Raw genomic sequence first — 12808 nt, forward strand, 5'->3', positions numbered from 1 at the left:
CCCCTTTGTCCAACTGGTTTCATGATGGGGCCATTCCAGTCTGAATGCCCCGTTGATCGTTTTGAAGTACTTAGGTAAACAATGTTGACGTGCTCTAAACGAAGGCCTGAATGCAGCTGAGCTTGTCCCACTATATATTCAATAGGCCCTGTCTGCTCTTGATTGTTTGTGCAAACAGCCTTGATGGCTTTTAATCAGAGGCCCGAATGCCACTGGGTTTGCTTCTAAAGCATAAATGCAGAAGGTCTGTCTGCATTCAAGTTCTGGAAAGTTCCTTCTCACAGTCATCAGAATACAAGCTGTCAGTCCGAAGTGAAACTTACAGGCTTTGGCCATGAGGCTGACCGCAGCCATCTTGTTGTGCCCTGGATTTTAAACTCAGTCCAACCAGGGTTTCTTTAATAAACCAAAAGTAAATCCTTGGGGGAGACATGAAATTTGCGAATCCTTTCAGTCCTCCCTAGGATACTGAAACTTGCTTGAAGTGTCCAATCAAGGTGAGCAAAATTTCTGACCCCCCAGAAACAACCTTCCCCAATATTTATCTATTCACGATCCCCCGACACATACATTCCCCTTACTTAGAGAAAACCGCAGTGCACGGCAGGCATCTATCGATAGAAAATATGATCTGTTACAATAATCCAAGCACGGAGGGGACCAATACTCCTGCACTACTTGGGACATCATAAAACTTTATTACAACATACAATCTTTAATAAAATTAACATCAGGCCAAAACCATATTTATTAAAAATAACGAATGGAAGTAACAAGCTTTATTAAAAATAACAAACGAATCTGCCATCACTCGGTAGTGATGCGACACAAAGCTCACATGGGTGTTTCTTCTTCCACCCGGGCATACTGGTCCTTCCACAACATTTTCGCTTTAAATTCTACCCCAGGACCCTTTCTCCTACACTGGACACAAACCAGGTAGAGGACGATCCCTAGCTGACAGACTACTAAGATGTGGGATGCCATACGAATCCAGGAGGGGACCTCTATACTTTCAAAAACGTCCCACCAAGGTGGGTCGTAATATCTAAAATGTCGGCCCCTATCTGTACAGTCTTCTGTTCCAAAGTGTAGAAGCGCTTTTGCGATACTAGAACGGCTTTTAATAATTTGGTAAGGTGCTCTGGGAGAGGGGGAATCGGGTAACTGAAGTGGGCGACATATTTCTGGAGGTGGGTAAAACTCTCCTCCACAATGAGGTGAACAGTGGATGGTTCAGGAGTGGGGACAATTCGTATCTGTGCCACTTAAACTTCTGCCTCGGGTTTGAAGCAGAAACTGCTGTCACTCACCGCGCACCAGCTGTGCTGTCCATGCTGGTAGTGAGACGCTCCTGTGGTGACGCAACATGTCCCACTTCCTATATATGCTACCTTGGGGGGGGGAACATGGCCTTGTGCCATTGCCTCCATGGTGCAATTTATAGGTTTCGCGCCAGCAGCTCTGAACCCGCACTGTGGTTTGGAATAGGCATTCAAGTGCTGGGGACACAGGATTATGTGTGCTCCCCAGCTACGGCACCCCGAGAGGTCGGTACCAGTCATAGCATGCTCCCATTTTATGACGTATGGTGGGACCACTGTATAACGAATGTGTGCACCCCCTTGAATGACTCCAATGTTCTCCACCCTGTATACCGGGGCGGGTCGGGCTGTCCTACCCATAACCGGCATTCTGACTACTATTCCCATAATTGGTAAAATTCTCCTCTGCATCCCGTTCGCCGCTCCCATCGATCGCTATCGGTGCTGTGTCTCCGGAGCACCCATAGATGTGGGAATCCTCCAAGTCACCTCTCCTTCCAAAGCTCAGTCCTATCAGGGCGAGTAGGATTACACCCCCCTTCATTCCGTAAATTTTCCTGTAACAGATATAGAAGCACACAGCCAGGTTCCCTAGAGATTCGCTGGCTTGGATGAAGCATGGTCAGGTCTTGCGTCCTCGACTCAAATGTACACACTCTGAGCAGATTACTTAAAACTAACCATCACCTTAATTAGAATTAAATTAAACACCCTAAACTTAACACTATATCAACTTAAAAATTAAACTACCTAAACTATATACATCCACCGCCCGTCTCCAGGCAGCCAGCCAATCCCTGTTTGGGCTGCTGCAGGCTGCTCCCTGCGGCGTGGCTGCACTGACCTGCACTTCCGGTCCCTTGCAGTCTGTAGCTGCTAGCTGGGGACCTTTGTCTTCCGACTTCTCTTTAACTCAGGAGGTTGTCGTTTTAACTGGGGAGTCGGTGACCATACTTTTCTGGGCTGGGGTGTACGAGGGATCCTTCTAGGGAGGGCTACGGGTGGGGTTTTCTTGGCGGATGGACCTTTGGCTCGGACCACAGCCTTTGCTAGCGCGGTCTGTGGGTTTTCCACGACCGCTGGCTGGGGGTCCTCTCCCTCAGGTTTCACCTCTCCCAAACTTGGGCTGAGGGCAGGTAACCTTTCACCGCCTGTTGCAGCAGGCTGTGACTCTCCGCCCCCAGGTTCCAAACCTGGGTCGGGGGCGGGATTCTCGCGCTCGGACTCCTCCCCATCTGAATCCCGGAGGATTGGGGGAGTGTCCTGAACAGTGGGCAGAATGGCTCCTCCCCTGACACAAGCCACAGCGCCTGCCTGTGCAGCCTGTGAGCTTGTACCCGTTGCAGGCTGAGGATCTCTATCCTCAGACCTTGTCCCAACTGGCTGCTCTTTCTTTTCAGGTTTAAACAACTTACATTGTTTAATATAACTAGCAGCCTGCCAGTAACCCTGTTCTAAATTCTTTCTCCTTACCAGGGTGGCCTTAAAGGTGGAATCTTGGGCTTGGACCTGCTTTTGTTCCGGGGCCAAAGCTAACCCCTGTGTGCCTCCCTTGTCCCGGATTGCTGCTACCGGGCCTGCTCTACAGGGGTCCCAGAACTCTCCTTCCCTGTCCCCCTGCTTGGCCACCTCATCGGTCTTGTGGTTACCCTCCCACGTGGTATGGAGGGATCCTAAATCTATGGCCAAAGGTTTTGACCTTTCCCCAGCCTGCTCGTTCCCTGTGGATCCCATTAAGCTAAATGGGACCTTGTTAGACTGGGGTGAATTGGTCAGGTCTTCCGAATGGACCACCGTGCTGGAAGCTCCAGTGTCCACCGAATATCTCCCCTGCACCGTCTTCACCCCCATCTTAACATAGGGCCTGCTCCCCTCAGCATATTCGCGGGGACACAGGTCGACAGGCTGCGCTGGTTCTAGTCATTGCTGGGAGTGGAATGGGGCAGACGGGGTCAAAGCACTGGTGGTGGCTGCTATTTTCCCCTGGCTGGCCAGGAGGAGAGATCGCATGGTCTCTAAAAATGACTCGATCGCAGCGGGAGCAATTTCCATCTCTGCCTTCTGGGCTGGGGCTGTGGAGTTCTTTATTTTATTGTCTTTCTGTGGATTTTTACAATCCTTGTGCCAGTGGCTGTCCTTCCCGCACCTGTAACAGTTTAACTTAGTCTGGGAGAGCCGGTTCCCCTCCTGGTGCCACTCTTTCTTATTCTGACCCCCAGGTTTAACCTCATGGACATTTCCCTTGGGTTGGGGTGTCGCGATACCCCTCATATTCCTAAACGCTACCGTGAGCTGGCGGATCACCGTTTCTTCGGTGGTCTGGGGGCTTCGGGGGTCAAACCAGGCCGCAGCCTGGGCTCGGATTTGGGGCAGGCAGTTTGTCATTAGACAACGGAGCCAGTGGGTCAATTGGACTTGGTTCAGTAATGTCCGCGCTGGCATTCCTGGGCATGCACTCCGGTAGACTGGCCACTGCCTGTCTGCGAATGCCTGCGGGGACTCCCCTGGGAGCTGTGCCGTTTTTTCCGCCCGGGCGAACGGACTACCATCATTGAGTCCCGTGGCCTCCAATAGCTCGTTCCTCAAATCCTCATAATTTCTGCCCCTTTTTACATTCATCAGATAGGGTCTGGAGGAGATCACTCCCCAGAGAAAACAGCAGCATCTTAGCTTGCTCTGCATCATCGCAGTCATTAACACACGTGGCCTGTTCTATCTCCCTGAAGTGCAGAGAGGGGTCTCCCTTTTCGCTGAGCTTGGGGATGTGACTAACCATGGCCCTGAGCTGTTGGGTGCCATGCGGCACCACAAACTGATTTTGGATGGCCCCTGGGTCCTCGTCATCAACGGGCGGGCCGTATGTCTGTTGTCGGAGGGGGTACACCGGTCCTGGTCCCGGCCTATCTAGCGGGGCACGCTGTGCTTCCCCTATCACTTCATCCTCCACCTCCCCTTGCTGCCAGAACTCCTGAAAGCTCGGAGCTATGGGTGGCGGCCGTGGGACCTCTGATTCCCTAGCCAACTTTGTTCTAGGTGCTGCCTGTGGGACGGTTCTGTTTGGGTTGCCGGTAAAGTCCGACTGGCCCACCTTCGGGCTGATGAGGCATAACATGCCCTTTGCCCTCGATAAGGCTATGCCCAAGCTTTCTATCTCCTCCCTACAGGGCCCGTGATCTGCCTCCTCGAACCCCCGGTCGCAGGCTAGCTTGTATGCTGCCTTTACCTCCCTTACTTTCTCCTCCTGCACTTTTAATTCTTGGGTGAGGTCGCAAATCGTGTCCTGCAGCCTTATCTCGCTGCCCCTCGCCTCTCAGACCTGGTATTCCAAGTGCTCCATCTTCTGCCTAGCGCTGGCTTTAATTTCAGCGGTCTGGTATTCCAGGCGCTCTACCCTTGCCTGATGTTCCCGTTGCACTTCGACGGCCCGGGCCTCCAGGCGATCTACCTTTGCCTGGTGTTCCTTTGCTGTCTGCGCTCTTTCTTGGCTTAACGCCTGAAGCGCCACTAGCACTTTCTCTTCCGCTAAAACCTTATCCTGCATTTCTAGGGCCAATTTCTTGAGCTTGGCAGCCTGTGCTGCTACAACACTGTCCAGCACTAGGACTTGTTTCTTGTAACACATTAACCAGACTGCCTTTTCAATTTTCAATTGCCCTCTTATGCTGTTTACTCGCCATCCACTGGGCAGCGGCATCTATGGGACGCTCGGCCTTTAACATAGCGCCCACCCATTTCTTGGTGATATTGACCTTTCTGCACACATAAGTGGACAACCTCTCTTCCATTGTGGTTTCTCCCTCCGCACCACTGTCTGTCATATCACATACTGTCGCTGATGGTCCTGACACGGTCGCCATTTCTGTAGGGGGTTTTGGTTTGGGGTTTGTGTCTGGTCAGTCAGTCATGTGTCTGAGCTGCTCCAGCCCCGTGTGGTTTGAATCGCTTCCCCTTTGGTTCTGACCACCGGACTTATTTACAAGTAGCGATATAGACAAACGAGACCAGTGGTTCGGTGCAAAGAAAACCAATGTTTATTAAAATAGAGAACAATTACTATACAGAAAAAATCACTATGGACGCAGCACAATTACACTTAACTGGGGAGGAGAAACAGACACATCGAGGGAAATTGACTAAAATGACACTTTAGCAATTCCCCTTAATTCCCACCTTTTACACCTATCTAGATTATCTTGTGATGGGCCAGAAAATTGATGCTCACCAGTCTAGGATGTTGAAATGCCTGCTCCATGCCCTGTTGCCTGCTGAAGTCTTAGGTTTTCACCGCCCAAAGCAGAGATACCCCAGTAATTTAAACGTAACTGCAGGTATTCTACTTCCCTGGACGGGCTCTTCGTCGACGATCCTCTTGCTGGGTTGATGGTAAGGCAGGGCACCAGAGGCGAGGTGGGAGAGAGAGAGAGAAATGGCCTCCCGAGGGACTAGTTATACCCTTCCCGGTAGCCCTTATCTCTCGCCAGATCAGCTCATTTCTTTTGTCTAATCTGGACGTATTGAATCTCATACTAAAGGTACCAATCTGGGCCCATCGACCTGGATGGCCGGTAATCAGTTTTACTGGTCTAATCAGTGTTCCCCTTTGTCCAACTGGTTTTGTGATGGGGCCATTGCAGTCTGAATGCCCCGTTGATCGTTTTGAAGTACTTAGGTAAACAATGTTGACGTTCTCTAAACGAAAGCCTGAATGCAGCTGAACTTGTCCCACTACATATTCAATAGGCCCTGTCTGCTCTTGATTGTTTGTGAAAACAGCCTTGATGGCTTTTAATCAGAAGTCCGAATGCCACTGGGTTTGCTTCTAATGCATAAATGCAGAAGGTCTGTCTGCATTCAAGTTCTGGAAAGTTCCTTCTCACAGTCATCAGAATACAAGCTGTCAGTCCAAACTGAAACTTACAGGCTTTCACCATGAGGCTGACTGCAGCCATCTTGTTGTGCCCTGGATTTTAAACTCAGTCCAACCAGGGTTTCTTTAATAAACCAAAAGTAAATCAAGAATTTAGGGAGCTAGGTAACAGATTAAAGGGCAGGACCTCAAAGGGTGTAATCTCTGGATTACTCCCAGTGCCACGTGCTAGTAAGTATAGGAATGGGAGGATAGAGCAGATGAATGCGTGGCTAAAGAGTTGGTGTAGGGGGGAGGGTTTTACTTTCCTGGATCACTGGGCCTGCTTCTGGGAAAGGTGGGACTTGTACAAGTCGGACGGGTTGCACCTGAACCAGAGCGGGACAAATATCCTTGCGGGGAGGTTTGCTAGCACTGTCGGGGGGGGTTTAAACTAACTTGGCAGGGGGATGGGATACAGGGGGGAGCTGAAGTAGGGGGGGATGTGCTGCCAATTATGGAGGAAAAAACAAGTCAGCTTGGTAGGCAGGGCAAATATATAAGGGCAAGGCTGGATGGCATCTATTTTAATGCAAGGAGCCTTGCAAATAAGGTGGATGAACTGAAGGTGTTGATAAACACATGGGAGTATGATATTGTTGCTATCACTGAGACATGGTTGAGGGAGGGGCAAGACTGGCAGCTCAATATTCCGGGGTACAGAATCTTCAGGCGAGACAGAGGGGGAGGTATAAGAGGAGGGGGTGTCGCAATATTAATTAAGGAGTCAATTACTGCGGTAAGGAGGGATGATATATTAGCTGGGTCCTCTAATGAGGCCATATGGGTGGAGCTTAAAAACAAAAAGGGGGCAAGCACTTTGCTGGGAGTGTACTATAGGCCTCCAAACAGTCAGGGGGAGATAGAGGAACAGATATGTAGGCAAATCTCAGAGAAATGTGCAAATAATAGGGTAATAATAATGGGGGATTTCAACTTCCCCAATATTAACTGGGATAGTCAAAGTGTGAAAGGCTCAGAGGGTGTAGAATTCTTAAAGTGCATCCAGGAGAGCTTTTTGAGCCAGCATGTAGAAAGTCCTACAAGAGAGGGGGCTGTACTGGACCTAATTCTAGGGAATGTGGCCGGCCAAGTGGAAAAAGTGCTAGTAGGTGAGCACTTTGGTGATAGTGACCATAATATGGTAAGATTTAAGGTGGTCATGGAAAAGGACAGGGATGGGCCGGAAATAAAGGTTCTAAATTGGGGGAAGGCCGATTTTAATAGGATAAGGCAGGATCTGGCCAAAATGGACTGGGATCAGCTACTTGTAGGAAAATCCGCATCGGAGCAATGGGAGGCTTTCAGAAGGGAGATTGAGATCATACAAGGGCAACATGTTCCCATAAAGGTCAAGAGTGGTTCCAAAAACCACAGGGAACCGTGGATGTCAGGGGATATACGGGAATGGATTAGGAAAAAAAGGAGGGCTTTTGGTAGATACAAAAGGCTAAAGACGGAGGAAGCCCTAGAGGAGTACAAAAAGTGCAGGGGGATACTTAAAAAAGAAATTAGGAGATCAAGAAGGGGCCATGAAATAACACTGGCGAGCAAAATAAAGGAAAATCCGAAGATGTTTTATAAGTATATTAAGGGTAAAAGGATAACTAGGGAAAAAATAGGGCCCATTAGGGACAAAAGTGGCAATCTGTGTGTGGAGCCGGAAGATGTAGGAGGGGTTCTAAATGAATTTTTTGCATCTGTTTTCACTATGGAGAAGGACGATGTAGACATAGAAATAGGGCGGGGGGACTGTGATAGGCTCGAACATATTAACATCGAGAGGGAGGAGGTATTGGCGGTTTTAGCTGGCCTAAAAATGGATAAATCCCCAGGCCCCGATGAAATGTACCCCAGGCTGCTGTGTGAGGCAAAGGAGGAGATTGCGGGGGCTCTAACACATATATTCAGGACCTCTCTGGCCACAGGGGATGTGCCAGAGGACTGGAGAACCGCTAATGTAGTACCATTATTCAAGAAGGGTAGTAGGGAAAAACCGGGGAACTACAGGCCAGTGAGCCTAACATCAGTGGTAGGAAAATTACTGGAAAAAATCCTGAGGGACAAAATTTGTCTCCACTTGGAGAGGCAAGGATTAATCAGGGATAGTCAACATGGCTTTGTCAAGGGAAGATCATGTCTGACTAATTTGATTGAATTTTTTGAGGGGGTGACTAGGTGTGTGGATGAGGGTAACGCAGTGGATGTGGTATACATGGATTTCAGTAAGGCCTTCGATAAAGTCCCGCACAGGAGACTGGTCAAGAAGGTAAGAGCCCATGGAATCCAGGGTGCCTTGGCACATTGGATACAAAACTGGCTTAGTGGCAGAAGGCAGAGGGTGAGGGTCGAAGGTTGTTTTTGTGACTGGAAACCTGTGGCCAGTGGGGTACCACAGGGATCGGTGCTGGGTCCCTTGCTGTTTGTGGTCTACATTAATGACTTGGATATGAATGTAAAGGGTATGATCAGTAAATTCGCGGATGATACTAAAATTGGTAGGGTGGTAAATAGCGAGGAGGGTAGCCTCAGTCTGCAGAACGATATAGATGGGTTGGTCAGATGGGCGGAACAGTGGCAAATGGAATTTAACCCGGAAAAGTGCGAGGTGATGCACTTTGGGGGGTCTAACAAGGCAAGGGAATACACAATGAATGGTAAGACCCTAGGCAAGACGGAGGGTCAGAGGGATCTGGGTGTGCAGGTACACAGATCCCTGAAGGCGGCGGAACAGGTGGATAAGGTGGTAAAAAAGGCATATGGGATACTTGCCTTCATTAGCCGAGGCATAGAATATAAGAGCAAGGAGGTTATGATGGAGCTGTATAAAACACTGGTTAGGCCACAGCTGGAATACTGTGTGCAGTTCTGGTCGCCACACTACAGGAAAGATGTGATCGCGTTAGAGAGGGTGCAGAGGAGGTTCACCAGGATGTTACCAGGGCTGGAGCGCTTCAGCTATGAAGAGAGACTGGGCAGATTGGGTTTGTTTTCCTTGGAGCAGAGGAGGCTGAGGGGGGACATGATTGAGGTGTACAAAATTGTGAGGGGCATAGATAGGATGGATGCTGAGGAGCTTTTCCCCTTAGTAGAGGGGTCAATAACTAGGGGGCATAGATTCAAGGTAAAGGGAGGGAGGTTTAGAGGGGATTTGAGAAAGAACTTTTTCACCCAGAGGGTGGTTGGAGTCTGGAACTCACTGCCTGAAAGGGTTGTGGAGGCAGAAACCCTCACAACATTTAAGAAGCATTTGGATGAGCATTTGAAATGCCATAGCATACAAGGCTACGGGCCAAATGCTGGAATATGGGATTAGATTAGACAGGGCTTGATGGCCGGCATGGACACGATGGGCCGAAGGGCCTCTATCTGTGCTGTATTACTCTATGACTCTATGACTCTATAAATCCTCGGGGGAGACATGAAATTTGCGAATCATTTCACCCCCAACTCCGTGAGCTCTTATCTTATGCAGTAACCCTTTATGTGGCACCTTATCGATTGCCTTCTGGAAATCCAAATACACCACATCCACTGGCTCACCTTTGTCCACCCTGCTTGTTACTTCCTCAAAGAACTCCAGCAAAATTGTTAAACATGATTTCCCTTTCATAAAACCATGCTGACTCTGCTTGACTGCATTATGATTTTCCAAATGCTCTGCTATTGCTTCCTTAATGAAGGACTCCAGCATTTTCCCAACAACAGATGTTAGGCTAACTGGTCTATAGTTTCCTTCTTTCTGTCTCCCTCCTTTCTTAAATAGGGGTGTTACATTTATGGTTTTCCAAATCGCTGGGACCTCTCCAGAGTCCAGGGAATTTTGGTAGTTTGCAACCAATGCATCCACCATCTCTGCAGCCACTTCTTTTAAGACCCTGGGATCCAGGCTATCTGGTCCAGGGGACTTGTCGTCTTTTAGTCCCATTATTTTACCACGTACTTTTTCCTTAGTGATAGTGATTGTCTTTAGTTCTCCCCTCCCTGTGGCCCCTTGATTATCCATTATTGGGATATTGTTAGTGTCTTCTACCGTCATCTTGCTTAATTTTCACAGAATAACCCCTTTGCATTGTCCTACTGTTCTAAGGTAGAACCTTTTTTTCTTGCATTCCTTGTCTTTTGTAGCTTTTTGTTACTAGAGTTCTGGTCTTAATATTGACTTTAATAACTTCAGACTTTAACTGTAGCTCCCACTTTTTCTTTGGCAGGAAGTGCTGGCGATGTGGAATGGATGGGTGTGTTGGTGCTGGGGTTGGAACCTTTCATCGGAACATCATGCTGGTGGGTTGGTCTGGTTCCTGGACTCATCTCCGCTTTGTCAGTTTTGTGTGCTTCAACCCTACTTGCCTCATCTCTCATCTGCTTCAGCACCTTAAACATGCACTCCCTCCACCACTGGCGTGCCGTGGCTGCAGTGTATACCATCTACAAGATGCACTGCTGCAACTCGCCAAACCTTCTTCGGCAGCACCTCCCAAACCCATGACCTCTACCACCTAGAAGGACAAGGGCAGCAGGCGCATGGGAACACCGCCACCTCCAAGTTCCTCTCCAAGTCGCACACCATCCTGACTTAGAAGTATATCGACATTCCTTCATCGTCGCTGGGTCAAAATCCTGGAACTCTCTCTCTAACAGCACTGTGGGAGTACCTTCAAAATACAGACTGTAGCAGTTCAAGAAGGCGGCTCACCACAACCTTCTCAAGGGCAATTAGGGATGGGCAATAAATGCTGGCCTTGCCAGCGACGCCCACATCCCATGAACGAATAAAAAAAAATTCACAGGTTCTCGCTGTCTTGTAAATGTCTTAAATTTCTTGATTTTTTTTCATTATGCCTCACTATTGTCTCATGCTAATAGCACTTCTGCTATTTAACTATCTCTTATTTGCCAATTAAGCATATTACAGCTCATTCTATTTATTTTGTCATGAGTTGTATGTGTGTGTTTTTCCTTTACCTTCCCGTTGTTCTACTCCTTTTTAAATGCTGTTCATCTGTAATATCCTCCAATTTTGACAAAGAGTCCACACCTGAAACCTTAACTCATCTGTTGTCTCCAGAGATACTGCCTGACCTGCTCAGTGTTTCCAACATATCAGTTTTTGTTTTACTCTTACTATACTTACTCTTAAGGGCAGTGGCCTGTGAATGCAGAACAATAACAAAAACACTTAAAATAAAACCTGACTCACTTTTATTCTGGAATACCACCTGAATAGATAACATTACAGCAGAAAGAACACACAGAAGACAAACATATTTTCACAAGATTCCCAACACTCTGACAAGAAATTATTGTTTAATGCCATTTATATTCAAAATTCAGGGTATGTAGGATAACCTCTTTTTATTATTTTAATACTGGTTCTGGTCTGATATTTCTCTATGATGCTTGTAACTTTCTTCACCACGTTTGACTGCTTCCATCTTTGCAGGAGAATTGAAGCATATAGTCAAGTCACACAGGAGAAGCTGTGTCTGCACTGAAATGCAAAAGAGATACCAAAAATACTAAGCATTTGACAGGAAAATGATACCAATTCAATAGGTTAGCATAAAGTTGTATTTATTCATTTTGATTGTGAAAAATACCAATGGTTGGTTGTGCTAGTAGTTATGATTTTTATTGTTACTATTTTGAATACTTTCAACAGAATTCTGGAAACTAAATTTTCAGTAACAATGAAAAAATGTAATTCTTATTATTTGTCTGAGAGCCTGTTTTATTTTTGAGATTTTATTGGATAAAGTATTTAGGGTAGCACATATTAAATTGTGATAGTCCAGTGTAAGTACAAGGTCCTCCTTTGCTATCCAGTGTCAAACACAGAAGTATGTCTAGTGTGTGATGGCACTGGAATGGCTGTTATCATGGGTGACTGGGCCATGCTACAGAAAGGTAACAACAGGCACCCAGTTAACTCTTTGTTTCACATTATGGCCTTGAAATTATGCTTGTTGCATATAAACTAATTTAACAGAAGCGCTAAGTCATTTCTAGCAAAAGAATTTAAGCTTTGGTATGCTAATATTTTAAGAATCTAGGGGGAAAAATGTTGTTGCTTTGCGCCTCCTGTTAGCGCCCTAAGGGGGCGCTACTCAATTTTTAGCCCATGATGTCCAGGTGCATATGAATCCTAGAAAGAATTTTCTTCTCTATTTCCTATCTTTCTTACAAAAGGTCATTAATAAGAACAGCAAAATGTGAAACTTGAGTTTTTTCAGTTAGCGGTAGAATCACTTTTTAAACTATTTTTACCACTAACAATTTGTAATTTGGGGGATAGAAAGTTACGTGACCAAAAAAATGCTGTTGTTGACCAAAGCCACAACAAAAGGTATACCATTTGGAAGAATTCCTTAACTTTCCTTGTAGTATGTACTATCTGCAGGATGCATTGCAGCAACTCACCAAGCTTACTCCAACAGCAGCTAGAAGCTCATGAACTCTACCACCACGGACACGAGCAACAAGATCATGGGAACATCATCACCGCTAAGTCACACACTAAACCGACTTTCCTTCATTGTCACTGAGTCAAAATTCTGGACTTCCCTACCTTACACCA

At 47.2% G+C, this 12808-nt stretch overlaps 1 protein-coding gene across 2 annotated transcripts in view; it reads right to left on the reverse strand.

Moving 5' to 3' along the window:
* Nucleotides 1-11416: 11416 nt before the first annotated feature.
* Nucleotides 11417-12808, reverse strand: part of syce3 (synaptonemal complex central element protein 3) — a 104614-nt gene continuing 103222 nt past the window's right edge. For both annotated transcript variants that reach the window (XM_085995151.1, XM_085995147.1), the window contains exon 3: nt 11417-11722. In XM_085995151.1, the coding sequence (XP_085851277.1) occupies nt 11595-11722 (128 nt within the window). In that variant the 3' untranslated portion in view covers nt 11417-11594. The remainder of the gene's footprint in view (nt 11723-12808) is intronic.

Source organism: Somniosus microcephalus, chromosome 8 (assembly GCF_052327205.1).
Source record: "Somniosus microcephalus isolate GS21.2 chromosome 8, FLI_Smic_1.0, whole genome shotgun sequence".
Taxonomy (NCBI): Eukaryota; Metazoa; Chordata; class Chondrichthyes; order Squaliformes; family Somniosidae; genus Somniosus; species Somniosus microcephalus.